This window comes from Mchenga conophoros, linkage group LG6 (assembly GCF_057382185.1).
Source record: "Mchenga conophoros isolate Kocher_MC1m ecotype Shallow Benthic linkage group LG6, M_conophoros_male_GT1.1, whole genome shotgun sequence".
Lineage (NCBI taxonomy): Eukaryota > Metazoa > Chordata > Actinopteri > Cichliformes > Cichlidae > Mchenga > Mchenga conophoros.
In genome coordinates, this window is record NC_140531.1 from 41,901,567 (window position 1) to 41,927,223 (window position 25,657).

The 25,657-nt window shown below is 46.9% G+C and overlaps 1 protein-coding gene across 6 annotated transcripts in view; it reads right to left on the reverse strand.

Annotated features, from left to right (window-relative positions):
- sh3pxd2aa (SH3 and PX domains 2Aa) overlaps nt 1-25,657 on the reverse strand; it is a 98,911-nt gene that overhangs the window by 21,743 nt on the left and 51,511 nt on the right. For 3 of the 6 annotated variants that reach the window (XM_085278127.1, XM_085278124.1, XM_085278123.1), the window contains exons 6-9: nt 25,607-25,632; nt 18,221-18,265; nt 15,003-15,131; nt 1,420-1,533 (exon numbers count right to left, since the gene is read on the reverse strand). In XM_085278127.1, the coding sequence (XP_085134253.1) occupies nt 1,420-1,533; nt 15,003-15,131; nt 18,221-18,265; nt 25,607-25,632 (314 nt within the window). Of the gene's footprint in view, nt 1-1,419; nt 1,534-15,002; nt 15,132-15,201; nt 16,812-18,220; nt 18,266-25,606; nt 25,633-25,657 lie in introns of those variants that run through there. The other 3 variants (XM_085278126.1, XM_085278125.1, XM_085278128.1) reach the window with 2 other exon arrangements.

Consider the following 25,657-nt stretch of genomic DNA (forward strand, 5'->3'; position numbering starts at 1 on the left):
TCTCAAGGAATAGCTTCACTTTTGTGAGCAGCTGGAAATGAAAGAAACGAGCTGTGATGACATCATTGATCTGTTTGTCAAAGTACGCTGTATATGACAGAAAATGTAACACACACACACACACACACACACACACACACACACACACACACACACACACACACACACACACACACACACAGGCCTCCTCTAAGGGCTTTTAGAGGCTTACCAACCAACACCTGCTGCTGTCCGACATCCAAGGAAGCCAATCGAGGTGTTTCAGAGGTCACATTAAAACCAAAAGAAATAAAAATGACCAACGATAAAAACAATAATGATGATGATGGTCGAGCTACCGTGAATGTGAGCGGAGCTGTTTCTAGCTGAGGTTCCAGCAGATGAACAGGTGACCAGATCATTCAGATGCTTCGCCCTCTCTTCCTGTTTTTGTTAAAATTCTAGCTCCACTTTTCTCAACTGAAAGTGTCCAGTAGTAAATTTAGCGAGGCCAATGAAAAGAGCGCAGCGGTCAACCTGCACGAAGTCAGAGCACGAGCCTCGTGCGTGCCGTTTCATTCAGTGATGTAACATCCATTCAGTTCAGCTGAATAAATCAGACGTCAGAATCAACGGGCAAAGCTACAAAGATATAATAAGCCTAACGTATTCCCGAGAGCTGGGTGTTGGTGTTCGGGAATCTGCAGCAGATGTCAAACAAGTTCTGAGCACAACTCAAAAACAAACAGAAACACCATTAACAACACATGCATCCAATCAACAGGCAGCAAACACTCCGGCACGTCACAATGTAACAAAACAACACTAAATCTTTGTTACGGGCGCTGCCACCTCCTCAAAAGGAGCAGCGAGTAACAGCAACTGAGCTGTTTGTGTTTGTTTGCCCACTGAAGCATGGAGCCCAGCATGTGTCGCAACAGAGACGGAAAAGTGTTTGCAGGAGGATCCAGCGGGATTCTACATCCCATAAACTGCTACATGCGTCTGCAAATAAACTGCACGCATGCGTCTGTGCGTTTGCACGCTCCAGATCTCAGAGGGGGGGGGGATGACACAGTGAGGAAATGCTCCGTCCCAGCAGGCAGACTAAACATTCAGGAGGAAAGGGTCGCAACAAAACGAGAGCCGTGGCGTCCCGGGGGAGCTGGAAGGAATTTTCTGTGGTGCCAAAATATTGCAACCCCGTTGGCTGCAGTCTGGTACCATTTCACCGTGCTGCTGCCGCCACTGTGGTCTCCAAGGTTCCCAATGTGTGACTGGAAATGTGTTTGTGTGTTCAGCACTAACTTGTGGATGATGTGATGAGAATGAACACAGAAGGAAACTAGAAAGGATGGGCTGCCCCCTGCACACGCAGACTGACGTTTATGTCTTTAAGTTTTATGAATGTAACAACGCCGTGTTTGTGTCAGCACTAACCTTCGACAGTCCTGGATGTTCCCAGATCCAAATCGTCTCTGGTTCCATTTTGCGAGTCGAGGTATGTGGCCGGGACCCAGCCCTGCTCCTCCGCTGTGCTGACGAACCACCAACCTGAGGAGAACACATTAGTGCTGTCAGTTAAGCCTGACGGATGTCGGTGAGCACACCAGCTCGGGGGCAATTTGCACCAAAAAAGAGACGTTACTGGATACAGCCCACGTAGGGGTGGGAGAACAGCACGTCTAATAGGCTGCTCCTGTCTGTGTGAGTGTCAAAGGGACATTTAAAGGGAGCTCGTGGCAGCTCAGAGTTTCACCTTCCTGGAAAGTGGTGTTCATTACTAAACCAGACACTGAAAGACACAGAAGTGCTGGGAGTGCTGGGAGTGCTGGGGCGAGGAGGAACTCATCACCGGTGGTTTAAAACAGCACTCGGTGACGCTGCTGAAGATCAACCTGCTAGGACGTGTTGGGCTTTTAAAGACACTGCTACCCTTCACTGACTCACAGTCAAACATGCTGTGCTGCTGTTGTTTTGCAGTCGCCTGTAGTCCATGTTTGGTCCATGCTGGTTCCTCCAACTGATGATTCAACCACACAAACAATGACAAACATCTTGAGGTCTTACATAATGTTTCATACTGTACAGCACAGTCAGAGTTCCTGGGTTATGAGCTAGGACACCGCGGTGTGCACCTCCCGAGTTCCCCTTTGTTCCTGCAGCTGCTGTTTAGCTTCTCTTTCACCTCCAGGTTTGGTTTGAAAAGCAGGATTTCCAACAGTAAACAGGAGTTTAAACCCGGTGACCATCCCCCAGAGGAGGCTTTAACCCTGTGAGGTAAACTTGGATCACAGGTTCACTGTGTGATAGAAAAGTCAAGCTTCGTATGAGATGAGCTGTTACTTTCGTGTTGCGCACCGGTGCCAGAGGAACTTTACTTTCTTCGTGGCTTGTTAGCGTCTACGATGCCGCTCGAGCTGACTGCCACGAGCTAGCTTGTAGCCTTCGCTCCGTTTTGGTGTTTACAAACAAACGCTGGACAGGATTTCACTGGGAAAGTTTTTGGGGGTTTTCCAATTTATATTTGGAAGACTTTGTGAAATATTTCAGGTGAAACAAAAAGCTGCTTTTGGTCCTGATAAATCAGGAGTTACTGGATTCAGCGTTTGTGAACTGGGAACATTGGTGCCAAATTTTGTGCCAATCAGGCCTTTGTGGGCGTGTACATATGTGGTAAACAACAAAAGCCAACACAATTCATCACCAATGCCTCCGTGAAGTTCACCACATTTACCCAACTTCACTTAAAGCCACAGCAGAAACGTCACAAACTTACAGACCCTGGTTGGTCCATCTGCACAGGAGGACAGCCTCCTCCAAGAACGAGGTCAGAAACTTGATTATCTACGTTTAACTCGCTTTCCTTCTGAGGCTTGAAAGGCTTCCACTCACAAATGGTCTAAATCATGGCGTAACATCACCCGTGGCGTTCCCCTCTTCACCCACACCCTGTGGCTGCACAGCAGAGATCACGTCTTGATTGCTACTGGCAAAGGAGAAGTTTGTGGTCACATCTACGTTACGCTGCTACAGCGCTCGCTGAGCTGACTTGACACAATTGCAGAAACACATGACACATTGGGTGGCGACCAAAACCAAAAGAACCCAATCCATTTACATAGATCACAGTCTGACAGCTAGCATGCGTCTGTAAGCAAAGGCTGTCGTCAGGCTGTAGTGACGACATCGACAGCACCAAAGCCCCGTTAGCCATAAAAAGCGAGGAGACGTGGCTTCGTTAGTGTGCTGCATGGCTGCAACCCAACGTGTGACACATTCTTCCAGCCTATACAGGGATGATATGACGGCAAGAGTGAGGTCATACGTGACAGCATTTCACTCCTTACTGTGGAAAGTACAACAATAGTGTGGATGTCCTGGGTCTGTCTGGTCTAATGTGAGTGTGCGCATGCAGTGGAAGTGATAATGTAAAAGCAGTGGTTAGCAGTGGTTATAAAGGAGCTAATAGCAACAAACTGTTTTTCTTTTCCCAAACGAGTCCAGCAATTAAGTCATCGCTGCTCCGCTGTATTTACAGCCATATGGCTCAGCTCTCTAATGCGGTTGGAGAAGCCTGGGTGAATCAATTCATCACGCCCTTTTTTTTATTACCCGGCACGATACCAATCACAATAATACGTGTTATGAATGATGCGGAAAATATGAACGCAACATAGAGCTGTATCATAGGGAAAGTAGCAGTAATGGCAATGAGAGGTAGGTGGTAGAAGTGAAGAAGTGTGTTCGCAGCAACAGAGAGTGAGCATTGGTTTCAACTTCACAGCTCTGATAGGAAGTAATAGTCACAGCTAGAATTCAAATCATTTCAACGATTAAACTGAGCCTACAGTCACATCATTTGGACTAATGGAAAAACACGTCGCCACTGCCGGGAAAATCCACTCTTAGTTGTAGAGTTATGACAAAAATAATGCATTTTCCTCCACTTCAGGCTAAATGGGATTAAGTCATGATAAAGATACAGTCTTCTGGAAATTACTGGGTTACCTTATGTCATATTTTAGCAGTAAAATAAATTAATATTAGACCACATTATACTCACAGCTTTTCTTTTATGCAGACAACAGGAAGCACGGTGACAGAATCAATACCCAGTGCAGCACTTTGAATTTAAATGATCGTCTCACGTAACAGAGCAGACATGATGCTGTTTAAGTCAGAACAGCATGAATGGATGGAGGAGCAGCAGAAGCTAATGGGGGTTGCAAAGCGACTTGCAGGAAATGAGTCCAGGTTAAAGGTCAACCTGCTCGATTTTGATAAATATACACCAGCGGTGCCCAACCCCCGGGCCACGGACCTGTACCGGGCCGCGAGAGTTGAGGCTCGGGTGTGAAGTTTATGGTAGCTCCAGTGTAGCTCATCCAGCCGGAGCTTCCTCGCAGTCACACTGGCTGTTTGTTGATGCTCTGACTCCTGCAAACACACAGCAGTGCAGTGTGACTTTGGGAGAGGTCGGAGTTGACAGGGCTTGATATGAGGAGCAATCGCTTTCATATGTAATCCTATTAAATAAATCTGATACCATATATGGTCAGTGTTGCAAAACCTTGGGATGATTAAGATTTAAAATTTGAATTTAAATATGACTTTCTTTGTTTGATGTATTCAAACAAAGAAAGTCCATTTTAGTGTCATGTTGTGCGTTTTATTTTCTCTTTCGCTGTAGTGTGAAAGGTCCACCTAGCAGAAAGAATAGCTTGGGCCATATGAAACGCATTAGGCCTTTCATAGGCTGATTCATTGCGACTTTTAAAAAGCTGAAGAAGAATTGGAGCCACCTGTACCTGCTGGAAAAACAGAATCATAAATCTCCCACGCCAGCAGAAGAGACCGAGGTGACTGTTTGCCATCAACGGTGGCATGTGTGAGCGCCCCAGCTGACGCATATCACATCCTACCTCCAGTAACTGAAGCCAACAGAAGCAGGAGTTTGAACAGAGACAGAAAAAGCAGGCGGCTGAACACTAAAACTAATCAAACACCTGCCAGATAAGACGCAAGAGCTTTGCAACATGAACATCTCTGCAGCACATCTCAGTCCGCAGAGACGATGGAAGGCTCGACTGATGCCAGAACCACGAGGACTGCAGGAGCCAAATGTGGGGAATTAAAAGCATGAAAAGTTTCCTCCAGACCGCTAAATAATAAAAACTGGCCCAGTGAAGAAAGCCAGACGCCACCACTCTTTAGCAGCACCGCTGATCAAAGCTGATGTTAGAACGTTTATTCGAGGTTTTAAAGAGAAAACAAAGAAAAATGAAAACTACAGCGTAGATATGAACAGGCTGGGAGAGTTCTGGGGTTCTTCAGCCCGTCTCACACATGCACATCAATACAAAACATCTCAAAGGGCAGAAACACACGCGGCAGGCCCGGCCTCCATCGTGTGCACACATGCTATCATAAGGCAAGCTTTTGACAGGGCCCAGTTCGCTAATAAATCCAGCTCAGGAGAAAGTGGGCACAGTAAAAACAGATAAATGAGGACCAGAAACACTGCTGCCCGCCCACACACACACACACACACACACACTCTGCAATCACAAAGTGCTGAACAGCCTGCAGACAGAGCACGGGAAACAACACAGAGACACAGATGTGACTATAAGACACCAAATGAGAGAGACTGGGACAAAAACAGACAGTTGGCATCGCGGTAAACCTGAGCGCGTGAGAGCCGCCTGTGGACAGATTAGTTTTCACTGAAAATCTGTCTCGTAGGAGGAGATCTGGACCAGAGATCAGCAGCCAGACGGAGAAACTGTTCTCAGAGTCAGTTAAAGCAAACTAGAACTTGTCCCAGCATATGTGTGGACTAAACTGTCCACGTCTGTGTGTGGAGGGCCGAAACACTCGAGAAGGGCTAAATGCTCCTGGATCCTCCAAGCATCCCACCCTCTGTGACACCTAAAGAGTAAAGTACTGGCAGCTACTTTAGAATGGAAATACTTCAAAGTAGGGCTAAAGTGGATTCAGGTGAGGATGCACACTGTGGAAAATTATCTCCTGAAAGTCGTTCCTGATGCTGCACAGAGCTGTACAAAGAAAGCTTTCAGGAAAAGTCGAGTTAAATATTCAGAGAGGTCAGCGGTGCAGGATGCAGAGTCTAAGTGGTCAGAACACGATTTCTTCCAGTTTGGAGACAAAGTCATGGATGTTCATGCCAACGCACAAGACCAGCCACTGAAAATGATCCCCAGACATCTACTTGTGGAAGCGATAATGCAAAATTTGTTCGTCTTCTCTAGCATTAATCCAACGTTTATTGTGACACGTGCTTTCTGCTTGTCCGTCACTGCGTGAAGGATGCAGGTGGTGACATTTTAACTTGAATTTAACCTTGGAGAAGAGGATGAAGCCACGGCTGCAACAGTGTTGGCGTGAGCTATGAGTGCTGTGAGTTCAGAATAAACACGGCTGAGGTCGGCATGTCGGACTCTTCGGGATGCTTCAGTCGAACTCTGTGTGACAGTCTGACCCTCCGACTCGATGACTAATCATGTCCTGGTTGTGCTCCTGACCTGACGCGCTGCCTTTGGGCTCGGACACGGCACAGGTTCTTTCATTAAAGACTTTCATGAACAGGGATGATCTTCAGCAGAAATGTGGGTCAGGTTTACCCACGAACACTGAGCGAGTGTGAAGTCCAGAGTTAAACTGCTGAAATGCACGAGCAAGCGCTCAGAGCAGGAAACCCAGGCCTAGCAGGTGGTTATTATTCTTTCTATGCGTCAGAACTTTTGTTTGCACCTTCAATAAATAGATTCATTTCTCGTTTCTGGAGAGACACGGAGCTGTCGCCCTCTTCTTAAATCTGCCTACTGTACAGGGATTCAGGGATTGTGTCACCAATGAGCAGAGCAATCCCAGAGCTCCCCGAGTCCTCTCGACAGCTGTAGCGTGTGCCGTCTCTTTACCCGAACAGTAAAATAGAACCCGTGCAGCAGCCGCGCTCTCGTTTCTGCGCCCACTTACACGCTCCTGAGCGTCTGTCTGACAAACTACACCCAACTGTTCTGGGGATTTATGAAGCGTTCAGAAACTAATGACTAATATTCACATAGATAGATTGTGCTGCCACATTTATACACAGACACAGCACAAAGCATAAATATGGAGACAGCAGAGGGGCAGTAATTGGCGTCTCTTACAGCGCTGGGCTCTAATTGGAGCTTCTAACTACACCAAACCTTGGCAGGCAATAATTGCCTTTTTTCCCCACAGAGGGAAAGTGGAGGTCACAGTGAACATAGTGGAACAGTAACCAGGACGAGCCGGCTTATCAGTGACTGAAACAGGCCTGGGGGGGGGGGGGGGGTGCTTTGGAGGAACAGGAGATACACAAAGTTCTTAAGAGCAAACGCGATAAAAAGAAGACAGAGGTGAGGAACAGAGCCAGAGCGGGAGGAGGAAAGTGAGATTAAAAGGGTGGTGTGGGCAAAGACTGACCGAGGGAAGACAAAGGAGGGGAGCAGATGTTTGGCTGGAGCTTCAAAGCTCGAGTGTTTCATGCTAATTCCCCTCCAAAAACAGCACCTCACACTTTCCTCTCACGTTCTCATTTTCTGGACCGCTGAACGCTCATCAGCTTCTACAGGGAGGTCTTTTATTAATGTGATATGCAGGGGTTACCTACGAGATGACTGTCATTTTTGTTCGTTCCCTTCAGCTTCTAATTGGGAACAGATCCCCTGGAGAGCGGCGAGGACTGGAACGCAGTGCTGCTTTTCAGCACTGAACTACTTGCTTATCTTTCTGCAGAGTTAGCAGGAGGAGAGATTCAAAGAATAGGAGAACAACAATTCTCGCTGCCTCAAACCAGCTGCACAATTAGCCACAGTGTTATCTTTACCGTGAACTGCAGCAGCTTCATAAATGAGATTAGCCTGAAGCAGTGCTTTTCTACCAGAGATTTTCATCATCATCATCCAAAAATATCCTTTTGATCCGGTCGACATGCTAAATGTTGGTGACTGAATGTTTCCAACTGAAACCCAGACCGTCCTCAGTTAAACCTGTGTACCTACACAAAGCTGGGATTCCACAGACTGAACTTTGTGAAGCTATAAAAGTCGTTAAAGAGAGAAGAAGAGTGAAGAGAAGAGCAGTGCCAAGAATCATCAGTGTTAATACCTGCTGCTTTATCCAAAAACTCTGAAATGCAGCACGAAACATTTCTGTAACAAGCGTCTGATCAGTATCCTTAAAACTTCCTTTAGTTCAAGCGCCAACAGTGAGCTCAAGCTACACACAGCATTTAGCATTCAGCACATAAAATACATTTGATTTTGGTTTTAGGGTCATTTTTTTGTGGTTTGTTACTGATTGGGATAATAAAGCGTTCTGAAAGTGTAACAGCTCTAATTTGGCTCCTTCATTCGGCCCCTTTATAAACTGCCAAGATGCGACTCAACATCGAACAGCTCAATAGACTTGACCAAAATCACTGCCTGCTGGAAACATGCAGCTACTTCTACCTCTGCTGCTTGGTGGCAAAACTACTGCAGTAAGTACTGCCTGTAAAACTAGAGCTTCTGAAAGCCCAGCCACACAGGCAGAGAGCCCCTTCATCGACAGCTAACTGTTTCTAGTTTTTTATGTATAATTTTAGCTAGCTAATTTAACTGTTTATCCAGCATGTTTAGGCCAAAAATGTCATGTTTGTCCATCCTGCTAGCTAGCAACCCAACTGCTACACATAGGGTTAGGGTTTGGTTAGCTAAAAAACAAAAACATACCTTGTTGAAAGCTATAGCTAGCTTTCAACTGGGACCGAAGGCTATAGCTAGCTTTCAACTGATTAGCCATACTTTTAACATGCTATTTTTAATTATCTATGCTTTTGTCTAGCCTGGTTAAGCCACCCTGTCATTATACAACCTGCAGAAGTGTCCCAGCATTCAGTAGGCCAGTGTTTCCTCACTCGCCAGCTTCTTATTTAATTCTGTATGAAAGGTTTTTTTAACCTGAAACGTTTTTCCTTGTTTCACGGAGTTACTTGATTACTCGGCCTACTATTGTCTGTTCCAAGAACAACATTAAGGTTATCATGATAACTTTTGAAAGTCAGCTTACACTGGAGTAAAATCCTTCCAGAAACTTCCCCTCCACCCATCTCACTAATGACTTAGCACAGTACATTTAATAGACTGAAACTTTGCTATGGAAATAACTACAACCTACTTTCCCAATCTACAGGCTTACATCATTCATCCAGCTCTCAAACCTTCACGGGATTAATGTTTCATATTCAAAGCATAGATTTCACATGGTGTGTCACTTTAAAGCACTTCAAAGCTAGTCTCAAAAAGAGTTTATAAAAGGGCACCCAATCCTCTTAGTGACAAATGTCAAGGTTCTGGTCTTTACTGATGAGCAACGGTGGAAGCATTACATCCCAGTTTGAGGCTCATGTTACCTCCTGGAAGTTTTCATAAAACTTGGGGGTCTTGTGACTGAGCCGACTTGTTACAAGTGAAAGGGGATAGCTGGCAGCAGGAACTTCAATAACCATTTTTGGTCAAACATCACGATCAGTGGAGTGAGGCTAAACCTCTGCACTGATCATGTGTGTTAGCATGTGTTCACCTCCACCCCCTGAAGGTGGCCAGCTTCAAGTACAGCAGCTCCTCTCAGCTTCCAGTATCCCCAGCCTCTCTGAGCTCGACTCTAAGAAGTGACTGAAGCACTTTAGCGCCTTTTTACTGCCTGAGGGTGAAGCTAGCTAATGCAGCCAAGCTAGGGTGTAGTGAGATGATAGCACACCATCTTCTGGATAAACCACCTTGTTTAATGCTGGCTGTCAGTATTAATGCTCGCCCGCAGCGTGCTGTCCGAAACAGCCTTTTTCTGATCCAGAACATCCTCCGAGTTAGCCTTGGCACATCTTAATGAACAACATAATCTACAACTGAAGGCCTAAAGCAACGGACATGTCAAGCTAGGTTAAATACAGAATGTTTAAGAGGCTTTCATAAAGTTTTTATTTCACAATGGTACATTCAATATTTCCAGCGTAACATTATTGGATATATTTACTGTGTCTTTCCTGTACTTTCAGTGGGGTTATTGATGCAGCTCTGAAAGCTGCGTTTCTTTTATAATTGCTCATAAATCTAAACCACAGTTGTGAGTAAACATACAGTATCCTTATTCAAGGAGCAGAGCCTTCAGGGGCAGGTGGAGCGCCATTCTGGCAACTGCAGGAGAAGAAGAAATTAAATCCATTCAGAGACATTTTTCATCCAGCAGTCCGGTGCAAATTAATAAATTATTGCACAGCCGAAAGTTAAGACTTGCCCCGAGTTAACAGGAGCGTTTAATGTAAATGATCTAATGCTGAGGTTTCACTCAGTGTGTTAGCTCATGGCTCTCTCTTTATGAACCTCACTGAGGACAGGGCTTTGGAAAGGCGTCATGGGCTAGTCTAAGTGCTGCCATTCTTACCAGCTCCCCTGGGTACACGGAAAGGTGTGGTGGGAAAATGGTGCCAAAACTTCTGGCGTTGACTCTCCGTCCAACAGAATTTTAGCAGCTGACAATAATTCAACATAACTAAGATGTGGCATCAGTATTTCCATGTAGACTTCAGCTTTATGACAGAAACTGCTGTAACTTTCTTAAACGGAGGATTAGTATTATCTGGGAACACAGCAGGACGTCATACTCTATGAGGTGCTGAGTCAAGACCAGAGAAAAAGAAGCAAAGCTGTCTAATCTCTTAAAATCAACTGTGACAAAATGTTCTTGAACCCTGGCAGTAAGCAAGGCCAAGATATTTGGGCAAATGGCTTCTCCGGCTGGTGGGGCTTGGGCGGCACACTAACCCAAAGAATCCTGTTTGCAGTTTAGAGTCAAGGTCCTGCTGGTACATCCATTAGTCTCGGATGATGAAACAGGGGGAAGAGGGGTGTTTTTCTCCATATACTCTCTGTCTGCCCACAGAGAGGAAGGCTAGTCGCTGCGATTCAGAATTCACTGTCAAAGATCTCAGAAGGTGACGAATTAATCTTCTGAACACTCTTTATCTTTATTCTGTACAATTTTCACATCATTTCTGAACTTGTTGGACATTAGACCTTAAAGAAATTAGAAAATGAAAGAAGAATGGGAGGGATTACACGAAGCAACGGTCATGTTTAAGACCCTACGCCAACATGTAGCTGGATTTGGGTAAAAAAAATGTGAATCCATCATTGAAATCAAGTCCATGATCTAGAACAGCCTGATGCAGAAACCTGGTATTTAGAAGACATAAAGTCAGCCCTGAAACCAACAGATCCAAGCATAATTTAACCAGAAACAATTAACCTGTGGAGTCATAAAAAGTCTGCCAAGCAGGGACTCGTTTTGTAGAGGTGCCTGGAGGAAAGCTGTTTGTTGGTCTACCATTACGGACCAGACTGAACTGTGGTCTCCTCAAAATGGACCATAATGACTGCTGTGTTCTCATTAGCCTCCTCCTGTGGTTTTAAATGAAACTCGTTGACTCTTTGTATCTGCTGGACTGACGGAGTCTGCTACAGACGTCCACAGCACCAGTGGACGGATCCTCAGTTCTTTAGCAATGCTTTGAACTGTTGTCACGGGCAACAATAAATGTCCAAACTCCAACTCTGCTGTGAAATGTCTCAGCGTCGTGATGAAATGTAATCAATTCCATGTTGTTTCCCTAGTTTCATATAAAATGCAGATAAACAGACTGCAGGGATGTTTGTCACTAGATCTGGCAAATCTAGGCAATCCTCGACTTCTCTTCTAGCCCCATGACGCAAGATCGACACATCTATGACTTACAAGTTGTGACATTCACAAGGTTTTTACGTCGGTTTACGCTGACGTTGAGGTCAAAGTCACTGAGATTCAAACTCGTTTGAGAATTTTAGTAGATACACTTTGGCATCAGTTTGAAGCTCCTGTGTCTCCTCGTTCTTGAGTTATCACATTGACAAACTTAGGTGCCCACACCATCCATGCTGGGAGACAGCATACCCCGTCAGCCTTTTGGTGGCAGCAGGTGGCTAAAACACTGCCACAGCGAGCATGTCAATATGCTCGCTGAGTAAAAACTACATTTTTGCATTACAAGGTCTTTTTGAGATAAGAAGATACCTGCTTAATCTCCATGGCAAAGTCCAGGAGAGTGGAACAGGATGCCAGAGGCACTTGAGTACACCATGACAGTGACTCTCTGGGACTGCTGTGGCAGGACGAGCTGGTGTTTCGATCATCCTCATCAAATTCCCTGAGATCCCTCCAGGCCACACATGCTTCATCATAACCAACAGGGACCAGGAGAGTGGGCCAGGGACCAGGAGAGTGGGCCAGGGACCAGGAGAGTGGGCCAGGGACCAGGAGAGTGGGTCAGGGACCAGGAGAGTGGAACAGGGACCACTTTTTTTGATCAAGCACCAGCTATAACGCAGGTCTGTGACTAATTAAAAACACCAGCCTTCCCTCTCTGTCCCTTCACATCACTGCCTCCTCTTACTCCGACACATCATATAATTTAACTCGTCACATATGCAGATTTATTTTCTCCAGCTGGAACATTGCCTCTCCAGACACTGAATGGTTCCCATGTCCAGACCAGAGGGAGAGATCCCGGATGGTGGCCCAGACCGATTCTGGTTCGCCCCATCCCCCTGATGCTTCATAAATCTATTTTTACTAGATTAGCAGCTCCTAAATTGTAAGATACTTGTTCAGTGATACACAAAGCGAGCTGCATGCACACCACCTCACAGAGCTCATGACTTAACCAGTTTCCAGTCTGATGACGGAGCTTGTCGACACTGCAGTGAAACAGCTGGGTCTTGACTTGTAAGGCCAATAGCTTCTCATAGAGGCAAAAATAAACGACATCCGGCTCCACGGTTGAACCCGTAATTATGTCAGGTCAAGCCTGCAGACACTTGAAAAACCCGACTGAACTCTTCTCTGCTGGAATAAATAAAAGCAAATGCATAACAACATGTGTGTCGAGTGTGCAGAGAAAAGAAAATGTGCATGTGAATGAAAAAGATCAGGCACACAAAAGGATTTCAACATTTCCTGGAGAGGATCAGAGGATAAAATACCACTCCACTCCACGCATTAAAAGAAAATAAGCTGTAACTAACAGCCCCAGTGTCAGTGTCTTTGCATTGAAGACAGAACATAGCACATCGGACCAGGAGGCTGCAGGAAAGCCTTGAAAAGCAGGAAGGGGGTTGTGGGATATTATTCGAGCTCTCAGATGTGTTTGCCTTGGCATAGTCTCCAAGTGATGTCACCATCATCATCATCACCGTTGCTCCACTTCCTTGGCTCAGCAGATGACGACAGCGCACACATCCAGCTCTGAGACGAGAGTTCCCGAGAGCTCAGAAGCCGCTCCTATCGCTCCGAGTTCTGCATCCACGCTGCTTTTAAACACGCCTGGTGAGCAGCTGCTGTCAGGCCTCATGCACAGAAACAGGATCACAGGGAGAAACTACTGTGCAACTTGAGCCAACATGAATATTCATGACATAAAACGTTCAGCGATGCGTGCGCCTAACACCAAACGGTGCCTGCGATCAAAGTTATATCAGAAGAGTCGAGAGTTTCTAAGAACACTTGACATTAATAACTGGTTTTTATTCTTGTTACAGTTTCAGCTTTGAACGATTATGAAAACAAAAACAAACTATATGAGTCCTTTTTTCTTTCATATGCATCAAGTGAGCGAGGAGTCAAGGAGCCATTGGTGATAAAAAGGAACGACCATCGCTGACCTACAAGTCTGCGGTGCGCTCGTTATGCAAATGAGCTCTTTGGAAGGTTGGAGGAACCTGAAGAAGTCATTTGGATGATGATGAAATGTTTCACCCACCTCTAAACTCTAAACCGTTCATTTACTCAAAAACTTTTAGAAAAAGTCATAAAAAGTTTGATCAGGTGAGATTTTCACCGCACGCCACCCACGTATGGACCAGCTGTACGACCTGGAAACATCGAGTCGCTGCAGGGGTTGTACAGTCAGCTGAGCCCGTGTCCCACCACACGCTCACCTTTTCCAGCATTACTTGCTTTCATGTATTTACATTATCTTTCAAGTTCAAAGGAATGTCATGTTTTCAAAAAGTAAAACTGTTTTCGTCCTACACGATATTTCATAACATCATAAACAAAGCTGCAGTTCTCTCGTCTTCCTCATCGAGACAGGACCAGCTTCCCATGCGACGCCTTCGCTCTCTCTAAACTTCCCATAAAAAATCGTCTCATTTATGCTGATGTGTTCAAACTGCAAACAAACAAAACGCCAAATAAACAAAGATGTGAAAAATGTTGAGCTGCAGCCTAAACGGACTCAATAGTGCACGTAATCACAGATGTGCGAGCTCCGGATATCTCGAAGAGTATGGACTCATGTGTAATCAGAGTACAGATAAGAGCTGAGAGACGCAGCGACGTGCTGTGTCTGTGCCAGAGTTTCTGCTGTGAGTTGTGCAAGCTGCTGGCTGTCAGTGGCTGTTAGCACGGAAAATCAGATCCAGCTCCGAGGTCGCTAAACAGAATTCCAACGGGGGAAAGGCAAGGTAGAGCGTGGAGCGTCTGCTGATGAAGCAAACTCTGTCGAGGTGGTGTGTGTGCACACATATGATTACTGGACATTCCTGTCCACAAACCCGACTTCTCAGAGCCAAACAGCACCTCCAGGTGGTGCCAAGCCCAGCCAGGAGACGCAGGAGGCAGCCGTGTGTACATGACGGGGTTTTAAAAGGAGGAAACATAATCAAGAGGACAGGAGACAGCATCCAGAGAGGCGCTGAGTGAGCGTGGTTTTGTGTGTTTATGCCACTGTACAAACAGGAAGAATCAAACTACATGTCAAGCAGTTCAAAGCGTGTGCAGAAAACGCACTTTTCCTTTGTTTTCAACACAACACCTGTGAGCTACGATGTTTGGTTGTAGATCTAAGTCAGCACTTGATGCTCGGCATGTAAACTGAGAGCAAAAAAACATCCACTCACCGCTTTCGCTCTTCTCGATCACGTCCACCGTCTCGCCGGCCTTCAGGCTGATCTCAGAGTTCTCCTGCCGCTCGTAGTTGGCCACGGCTACGTACTGCTCCAGCACCATGGGCTCCGAGCTGTCAATCCCTGAGGGGAAGAAACAGGCCGTCAGCCACCTGCCCGCCGTGGCACCCCGCGAACGCCCGCCGCAACCAACCGCGCTGCCGCCGCGCGCCCGGTACGTCTCCATCGGCCGAACCCCGCTCCCCGCCGCTGTGCGTCCCTGCCCAATCAGAATGCGACCACACGACTTGGCTGCATAGTCCCAAACGTCTGGCCATACAGCTGAGTCGACCCTTGGCCCGCAGCGAACGACCGAGGAGCATCGGAAGGAGTCAAAACACAAGCGAAGAAGCGAAGGGAGAAGTTTGTAGGCGCTCCATCTGACATCTACAGAGGATCCATGACCTGAGGCAAACTCCCAAATCCAAAAAGGAAAGAGAGAGAAAAAAGGGGGGAAAGAAAAAGGAGAAACAGCAGAGCTGCTAACGGTCTGAAGGGAAGACTGGGGAACGAATGAGTGGAGGAATGGTGAAGTTTCCCTGTGGAAAATCAACAGTGCGGTTGAGAGGAAAGGCCTCCCCTCCGCCGCCTCTGGGAGCCAGCCGTTGGACGGGGGAGTCTGAGGGGGGGGTGAGCACACCAATCATAGCAGTCGGCACTGCTGGCCTTAAATAGAAACATATGAGGCGACTAGAGAGAGAGAAACAGAGGAGGAGGCTGGGTCCATGTTTACGTGAAACAAAAGAAGAAAGAGTTGCAGTTGGGTTAACCCGCTCTGTTTTCTCCCTCCGCTCCAGTGTTTAACCTCTTAGACGCCAGCGCTTTGCTGAAGTCACATGCTGCCTATCAGAAACGCTTATTTGCCTGTTTGGCCACAGGGAGGTGACCCCATGCAGACTCAGATGAACTTGACTAGCAATTACTCCACATCCTGTTGTTCACAGAGACGCTTTAGCGAGAGTTTCAGGAACCGAACGTTAATGCAGGAAGTAAAAATAAACAGTTGCTGTGGGGCCAAAACGCTATAAAACACACACTTTCCAAACTGGTCCAATAACCGGACCCTTTGAGGTCATTACTGGTGATCGGGGGCGATCGTGGCTCAAGAGTTGGGAGTTCGCCTTGTAATCGGAAGGTTGCCGGTTCGAGCCCCGGCTCGGACAGTCTCGGTCGTTGTGTCCTTGGGCAAGACACTTCACCCGTTGCCTACTGGTGGTGGTCAGAGGGCCCGGTGGCGCCAGTGTCCGGCAGCCTCGCCTCTGTCAGTGCGCCCCAGGGTGGCTGTGGCTACAATGTAGCTGCCATCACCAGTGTGTGAATGGGTGGATGACTGGGTGTGTAAAGCGCTTTGGGGTCCTTAGGGACTAGAAAAGCGCTATATAAATACAGGCCTGAACTCCAAAACCCTCGATTTCACTAGATTTTAGCGAACAAAATGAAAAATTCGTCCATTTCTGCCACATGTGTGATTTGTGGTTCAGCAGCTCCTCTGGGAGGAGATGAGACACGAGCCAGTCGAGAGACGTCATCGGGGTCTGTCCCGGGGTCTCTGGACACCGCTTCTACATCTCAAAGGTGACATCAATGTGGAACAGACTCAAACTCCTCTTCTTTATAATGACCACCAGGGGGCGATACCATTGATCTGCTGAGCCTATGGTCACGTATTTGGGATCATATTGAATAAAAAACTTAATTAATCCTGACATTGGCAAACAGCTTGTGATTGAAACCGGATGTGCTGAGTGCCCCCCCCCTCACGTCTGGTTTTAAAACCCCACGATGACGATTCTGAAAAGACTCACGTTGAGTCTTCAAACCGAGACTTCAGAAACCAGTGGATGGTATCACACCAGCTAGATCCACCTATAATCCGTCTATAGCAGGAGTGGGACCTCCAGGCCTCGAGGGCCGGTGTCCTGCAGGTTTTAGATATCACCCTGAATCAAATGATTAGTTCCTTAGCAGGCCTCTGAAGAACTTCAGGACATGTTGAGGAGGTCATTTAGCGATTTAAATCAGCTGTGTTGGATCAAGGACACATCTAAACCTGCAGGACACCGGCCCTCGAGGCCTGGAGGTCCCCACCCCTGGTTTATGTGTCCTCCCAGGAGTCCAGGAGGCAGTCAGATGATGGAGTAGCGACGCTGCTCGCTGCCTGTCCTGAACAGCCGAACTCCTCACCCTATCTCTGGGGGAGAGTCTGGACACCCCACTGTTAAGGTTAACTGTCTTTAGTCCTGCAGTACACAGAATGCAGCTAGCATTGAAGCATCTTGGAAAATGTTAGGCATTTAGTGCTTTAGTACGCCTCAAACACAGTTAAGCATCTTCGCATGTGAAGCAGGACTGGCATCGAACACCTTGGAATGCTCATAAATTTACTTCACCACTGGGTGAGGGCGGGAATTCCACTTTAGCATCTCCTCCAGCAGGATTAATGTGTGAGTGAGTAAGCAGCGTACGTGGAGGACGCAGTCAAAGCCAGCCTGAAGTAATAAAGCAGCACAGATCCAGCTATTTGAAAGCTTTACGCTGCGGTAATGGCAACCACGCCTTGCTGAGCAATAAAGACCGCTTTCCTTCTTCTTTGATATTCCAGAACCGATTGCAAAACATTCCTTGTCTAAGTTAATAATGTTTGAGAAAGTTTTACAATTACTTTTTGTCCCAAAGCAGCACTTTGACAGTTTTAAGGAACAACTTTTGATATCTGAGCCTCGGATACGTGAAGCTACACGAAGCTACGCGCTTGTATACTGTCAGGAGAAATGCTCTCAGCTGGAACATCAGCTGTTCTTCTTTGGTCGCCCTCACTCATCATTCCTGCACTCCCACAGTTAACGGAGCTCAGCGGCAGCGATCAAAACAAATGTGAAAGATCAGACTTGACACCTTATTTCACACCAATGCACTTCATGCACCACATGCAGGCCTGAAGTCCACATTCTGCAGCCAGCTGCTTTATGGCTCCAGCAGCTCTATCCACCCGGAGATGGATGAGAACGCTGCAGACAGAGAAGCTGAATTTAAGCGGATGGGTTGGGGGAAAGAGGGGGGAGCATGCAAAGCAGATGTTGAGAGAAAGCTGAAGTGCGAAAAGAAATAAACCGAAAACCTAAAAGGGATGCAGCTAGCATGTCGCGCGAGCACAGCAGCGCATGCATATCTACCTGAGGCCTCTTTCCTCGGGCTGTCTGTAAAGCCGTACATCCACACTGCAGACGAGGAGAAGGAAGGAAAGAAGCAGAGAGAGATTATTCAGTTTGACGGCATGCAGAAGCAAAACTATGTTGCAGCACGCCGCTCTCACACCCACTGAACACGAAATAAAACGTGGCACAGATAAGATCCTTTCACATTTAGCACCGGATCCAGGAATGACACACCAGCTCCACTTCTCGCTACACCCATCCCACCCCCGTTTCATCTTTCTCCATTTCTTCCATCGCTGTGTGAGGAATGTCTGAGGGGCGTGAGCCACTTCTAAAGACGCTCCCGTCTCCACACCGAAAACACCAGCAGCCCCAAACCAGGAAATTAAACGCAATGCATCAGAGGAGACGGGGAGGTGCGAGCATGACACAGCGACTACACTGTGATGACTTAAAGCGTCGTCTCGAACCAGACCAAACTCAAAGAAGCACGTCAAAGTCATAGCAAGGATCAAAGCGTGGAGGCGCCTCCACAACACTAGAAATGACGCAGCTTATTTAACCCAACGGCAGAGGCCTAAATGCATCTACAGCACCTCATCTGAAGCGTCTCGTAGTTCTGGAAACAGCGACTGTGCGGCTGAGACGCAGCCCTAACCCGACCCCAGCGGATCGCTGGTGACCCGGCCGGTGGCAGTCTTCTGTTTCGGGGCCAAATCGGTGAAAATGTTTCATTTGAACACTAAAGAATAAACACGAGGATAAACTTATGTATGTGGAGCGTTGCAGTATAAATAAGCTGAATATCAAACAGGGTAAACGAGTCTGACGAAACAGTGTTTCTATCAAAGCTGTGGAAACGAGCATCAAACGAGCATTTCTGACAGGTTTACACTCCAATAAAACGGCAGACAGTGAGTGTGGAGCGCACTACAGGGAGTCGTTCAGGACACCAGCACACATACGAGAAGTGAATACTCCAACCACATCATCTGTTTTCTGCAGCACACAATGCTGACGGCAGCAGGCGGCTGAGCAGGTTCTCAGACTTCTGTAAGATGGGAAAAGCTTAAAGCCAGAAGTGTTAAATATCTAAACTGGAACAAAAACGAAGCCAAACAGAAAAAAGGTTTGTGCGCATGTTTTCTGAGCGAACAGCAGTTCAAAGATGATCAGAAGCAGGTCTTTATCAAATAAAGCACAGCAGAGTCCACATTCAAATTCAGCACTGAGGTAAACGGACGCTCTGATTCGCGGCTGTACTGGGCGCCGTCCCTGTCGTGAGGCCGCGGCTCTCCTCCGTGGACTCACGTGAGATAATAAAAGCTAAATCCCCTCTCGTCGTCCTCCTGAGCCTCGGGAGCTCCGGTGGATTGAAGTTAGCCCCACAGGGTGGGATACGGCTGGTCCCAGGTCAGCCAGGGTCAAACCCTACACACTGACAGTCTACCGTTATTATTCCCCACCCGCCGCTCTCAGAGCCGCTCGCAACATCTGAATGATATTAGCTCTGCTCTCCACCCTAACCCTCTCCCCCTTCAAACAAACACGCACACGGACACTTAATTCTTTTCAGGCTTGGAAGATGATGCCACACACCAGCCGACCCGGCAGCGTTTCCTCTGTAATTTTCCTGCATTTCTGACCCCAAACGTCTACATTACCCAGCAATTAAGCGTCAGAAGTGACGTCTCTGAGGTACTTTTCTCTGTGCTTGGACTGGAGGGGCCTATCAGCTGTGTCCAGTTTTTCTGTCAACAAGTTGATGATAAGTACAAAAGTTGATTTTGCTGACAGTACAGCACATCCTGACAAATCAGTCCATCAACAAGATGAACGCGTTGCCTGAGGACTGTAAGGACTACGACATCCAGCATGAGTGCATATCTGTACGACTTTTCTGAAGCACCACAGGAAGCAAGAACGCTTTGATTTGAAATCTCAATATGATGCATTTAAATTCCCCCAAAATCAGCGTCTGATTTGCTGCTGATGTTTGTAGTGTCCATGAAACTATCAGAGAGATTTTCAACCAATTTATAAGAAAATGGACTGAAAACATGATCTGCCACAAGAGTAAAAACAGGAAATAATCTTATAATGAATGGTGAAGTTCATCTGGACGTAGTGTTTTCGCTGCTGTGCTGTGATCGCCGTCGTGTAGCTGACAGACAGACGGCTTCACATCTGTGTCATACTTTGGTAAACAGAAGTGTTCAGCATCTACTGAGCGACTGCTCGGTGCCCAAACCATCATCCCTCCACCACCGTGCCACTGACAGCTGGTGTGAGGAGTTTCTCTGACCTTGGACCTGAATGCTTCAGACCAGCAAACTACCAAAACCGCCGCGATCGTCACGCTTCTTCACCATCAGTCAACCAAACACGTCTGAGTAGCAGCACCTGCTGAAAGCTGCACGTGGCGTCAACACCGACGCTAGCTCTGAGAGTCTGCACAGTGGTACCTTGTGCTAAGTGCTAATGTCAGTTAGCCATTGATGTGACAATGCTAGCAGCTACAATGGTTGGCATGCGCACCGCTGCAGTTTAGCATGCTAACGTTTGCATTTCAACATCAGAAGAAAGCACAAGGAAAGCTACAGCTACATTCCCACACAGCACAACTGAATACAAGAATGTGTAAGCGATTAATGTCTCAGTCAGTCATTATCTAATCAGGAGGTCCAAGCTTTGGGGTCAGACACAGAGCATGAACCTAACTGCACACAGCTGGGACCCACTGGTGCTGAACTGGTGCTGAACAGAGTGGGGAGCAGGCTGAGCCTGTCGGGGGGAGACGGAGCCAAAGACACTTATAATAGAATATTTAATTTGGGTGGAGTACGCGAGCATTTTCTCTGCACTTTTAAATATTTATCAGATAAGCAAAGTCCATTAATCCCCATTAAAAATGTCAAAGTGAAGCTCCAGCCTTACCTCTGAAAGGTCATTACACAGCCAGCCAACACTGCGCTACCACAGAAGGATACACCATCACCCCGTCACCAAGACAAAAGGGACCAGTAACAAATCACAGAAACCAGCATCGATTCAGCGCTCGTGAAAAAGCACAGCGGCCGACGGGGACACTAACAATGTCAAACCGCGGGCAAAACCTAACTCGCATTGATGCCACGTTTAGCGAGGAGAGACGCCGAGTCTGACTGCGACGCAAACATCAGAGACAAACGACATTTGTGTGCAAACAACACGAGGAGGAGACGCGTGAAGGTCAAACTCCAGTGAAACCCCCCCGATCTCAGCGAGGAGCTCAAATCACATCTGCCCACAAAGGACGCCGTCGCTTCAGTCCAACCTCTCCCCAATCCAGCCCGGCTCGCCTCCATCTCAAACATCACCTCCTCCAATTTTAAATGAGCGCTCCTCTGGGACGAACTCGCGCCGCTCCGTATTACTGCAAAGCCTCGTGGATGCAGCTCGAGAAGACAATGATCATTTTCAGCTGAAGTCGACCCAGCACTGCTGACATCATGCTTCAAACAGGTGCTCAGAGTGACGTTAGAGGAGGAGTCAGCAAAAACAAGAGTTTTATCGTTACAAAGTGGCAGCTGATGGAGCATGAAAGTGTGTGTGTGTGTGTGTGTGTGTGTGTGTGTGTGTGTGTGTGTGTGTGTGTGTGTGTGTGTGCGCGCTGACAGAGGAGCTCCTGATGTGCAAACAGCAGCCTGAGGTGGACAGCTTACATGCAAACTGCTCAACACTGACTGTAAAACTGCTAAATGACTTTGTACAGCTTGTAACACACACACACACACACACACACACACACACACACACACACACACACACACACACACACACGTCTGAAATCTTATCTGTTGCGCCACGTAAACAAACACGCTCCTGCCGCACAGCTGCGCCTCCCTCCTCCGCCCGCTCCTCTCACACGGAGGAGTACGAGCCGCGCTCCCCTCAAACTGACGATGTTTAACTCACACGTGTCCGCCTGACGTCCGAGAGACCTGCAAACGACCGCGTCAGCGACAAACGCTGACTGTTCATCACGTCTATGGCGTCTGGCCTTCATCGTGGGGGATTACGTGCGCTAAACAAGCGACACAACTTCCATCTCATCTGTTGTGAATTTGTGTAGTTACACAATCAGTTTACGTCTGTTGTGAGAAACATCTTGTGTTTTTGCGAAAAGTGTTTTGATTCGGGGGAAGTGACGGATGCACCGCCACCAACGGTTTGTTTCAAATTAACAGGACGGCTGTTGGCAGATGCAACCAACATCATCTCTGCGCACAGCAAACAAAGGAAGGCCAAACACAATAATGTGGCAACAGACTAAACCTGCCTATGATTTCACAATGTGAAGGCCAGAGAATAATAACCAGCACTCAGACTGGTTTCCTGTAAGCCTCACGACGCACAAACCCTCCATCACAGATGAGCATCTGCAGCTGTCACCAGTGATCAGCTGTTCTCTTTCCATTATGTTCTTTCATCTTATAAACGATTAAACAACAATGATAAGAAACCAATTTTTACTTTTGCCAACACAAAGCTGTGCTTTATGTCTCGTTTGTGGAATAAATGAAGGACTAGTTCTTCATTTTTATGTCCTGTGTTGTTGGAAGAGGAAAACTGAAAGCATCAGCAGATCGTCCGTGTCGTCTGCGCAGCACAGCGACAGCCAGGGTCTCCTAATCAGGCTAATTAGTGCAGACGACAGAAAACAGGAGTTACTGCAGACGCCTGGTGTTGGTGGAGAACTGTCAGGTCAGAGATTTGTTCAATATGACATTTAGTGAGCCGAACAGCCCTGCAGGAGTCAGACATGAAAAACCAGGGAAGAAAAAACTGAGCTGAACACGTCTGAGCCGGAGTTTGATTAATGACTTGATTAATAATAATAATAATAAAATAAGCAACCGTTCAAAAAGTAAAGTGTTAAATTAGCCAAAGGTATCGACTAATACTATAGGCATGAATATATTGTTAGCTAATAATCAACAAAATGTGTTAAGCTGAAGGTATAGCTAGCTGTTAAACTGTTAGCCAGCAGTCGGGAGTACAATGCTAACAGTAAGCTAACATTAGCAGTGTCCCAATTCCTAGGCCGCATCCTCCTGTGGCCCCGGCCTCCGCAGTCTACGTGGGCCGTGAAACTGGACGGTCTAGCCTTCTTGTCCCTCTACTCAGGAACAAATGAAACACTGAAAAAAGCCAAACAATAACATTTTTAAATTATCTAAGTGACTCATATGTTACGCTAAACCTGAGTAGGGAAAGAGCGCGGGGCGGGGGGGGGGGCTGTTATCGTCGGCTCGAGTGACTCTTGACCTCCCGGTCAGCTATCGAGCGGGTGGGTAACAGGCGTCTCCGAAAACATTGGACCAATCTTGCAAGTATGTGATGTCTTGACAAACAGAAGTTTGCACAGCTACAGTCTCGCCTGAAAATATCTTAAAAGTTTATTTTGTGACCCAGAAAGATTAATAAGAGTAATATTTAAACTGAGTAGCTGCCATTGTTGGAAACTGGAGTTGGCTGGGCCACGCTATGAATTCTGGGATATGGTGGGCCACGAAGGACACACCCGACCCATCCTTCAAATCTTCGTCGCGTCGTAATCGGCCTCAGGAGGACGCAGCCTACGTTTTGGCACAGAGCTGTTGATGGACGCTAAAACAGTTAGCTGACCATAATTCATTATTAAATCAATAATGTGAAATTATTTCAAAGGACATGTGAGTCACAAAGACGCTGTTCTGCAGTGTGGATGTGAAAGGTTAAAGGTCATGCTGGATGTTAGCTGTGATGAGCTTTAATGGTCACGTTTAAACCAAACTGGACCGTCCCTTCAAACTTCAACAAGGAAGTACGGAGAAGACGATGATGACTTGCAGTATGAAGAAGAATGAACAGTGAGACTAACAGCTGTGACTGTAAATGTTGGTAAATGAACAGGAGCAACCAGGATGGATTGTGGGGGTTTCTCTGTGCGTACAGCAGATAGTGAACGGTTTGAACGCTCGACAGCTAAACGGTTTAATCAGCTTTGCGTAACTCACCACCTCTGCGTGTAAACTCTGACATGTTTGGTATATAAGGACTCGAACTGGTTCTGCCATTTCCAGGTCTCTGCCAGAACCAAACCACAGAAGAAGTGTGTTGCCTTTCCTTCGTTAACAGATACTGTTCCTTTACTTTGCACTTACTGAAATGTTTCAGACGTTTTGTAATCTCTCTGAAATTTAAAGTAGAAGTTCAGACACCCTGTTGCAACACTGACTGACTTCATGATACTTGAGGTCGTGCTGCAGCAGAGACGAGTGGGTCAGTGGGCTGCCGTCCAACCGGGCAGCATCCCAAAGACTACATCGGCAGACGCAGATGTTACAGGAGCCGCCTGCCTCAGAGCCTGCAGTGAAAAATCACAAGCTGCTTTTCCGCAGAAGCAATCAGCCTCCGAGAAATCAAATCACTGCGAGGTACGTGGACGTAACTGAATAATAACCCGTCTCTCGCAGCTCTGTGCTTTCAGGCCAAAAATAAACTCACGATCATTTGCCAGAGTGTTCTTCTCAGAGGAAATCACCTATCACAACCTTCAAGCTGCTTGGAAATCAAGACATCAAGTAGGCCAAGAGAACCATAGTCTCCGATATCCACAGCCTACTTCCTGCATTTTCCCTTCAATAATTCATAAGGAGGCATTTCTACAGCCTTAAACATGCAGGGTTCCCATAGATGAGGGACTCACATGTACCAGTCTTTTGTTAAGCAGCTATTCTGTAGCTAATACCTTCTTAATGAGGCTAAAGCTCGTTCACAGTCACGGTTTTACAGTCAGATGGTTGTTTTCTGCTTATTAGCCCAGCCATGACATTTATTACTGAATGCTATTAACCTTATTCTGTTACAACCATGTGTGACAGCCAATGATCAGGTTGATCTCCGTACCTTCAGACGCACCTGTGCTGACAAAGACACATCCCTTCATCTTCATGTTGAATTATTAAGGAAACTAGACGTGTGTCACCCAGAATGCTTTGCCTGCCACTTCGACTGAAGACTCGGGGAAACAATCCAGTCGTTCTGATCGCATCAGATCTCTAACGACTTTATTCTGACGTGCCAAAAAGCTACTAGATATTTCTGAACCCCACCCTGGGCTGTGAGGCAAATCTGCAGCCAGAAGGAAACAGCCTGACAGCTGTTTGAACCCAGCCCAAAGCACAGAGCGGGGCTAGTTTACAAACCACACACTGACATCACATGAGCGGCAGACAATCCGCAGTCCTGTTTAAGACTCGTACGTGACACAACCCCCCCCACCCCCCTGGATGTGGATCTCAAGGAGCAACAAGTGGAAAGAGAAGGAAGGTTAAAGTCAACTTTAGGAAGAGCTATGAAGAAAAACGTTGGACTTACCCGACTTGCGCTTGGAGCCATAGTCCCTGAGAGAGAAGCAACACAAGAGGG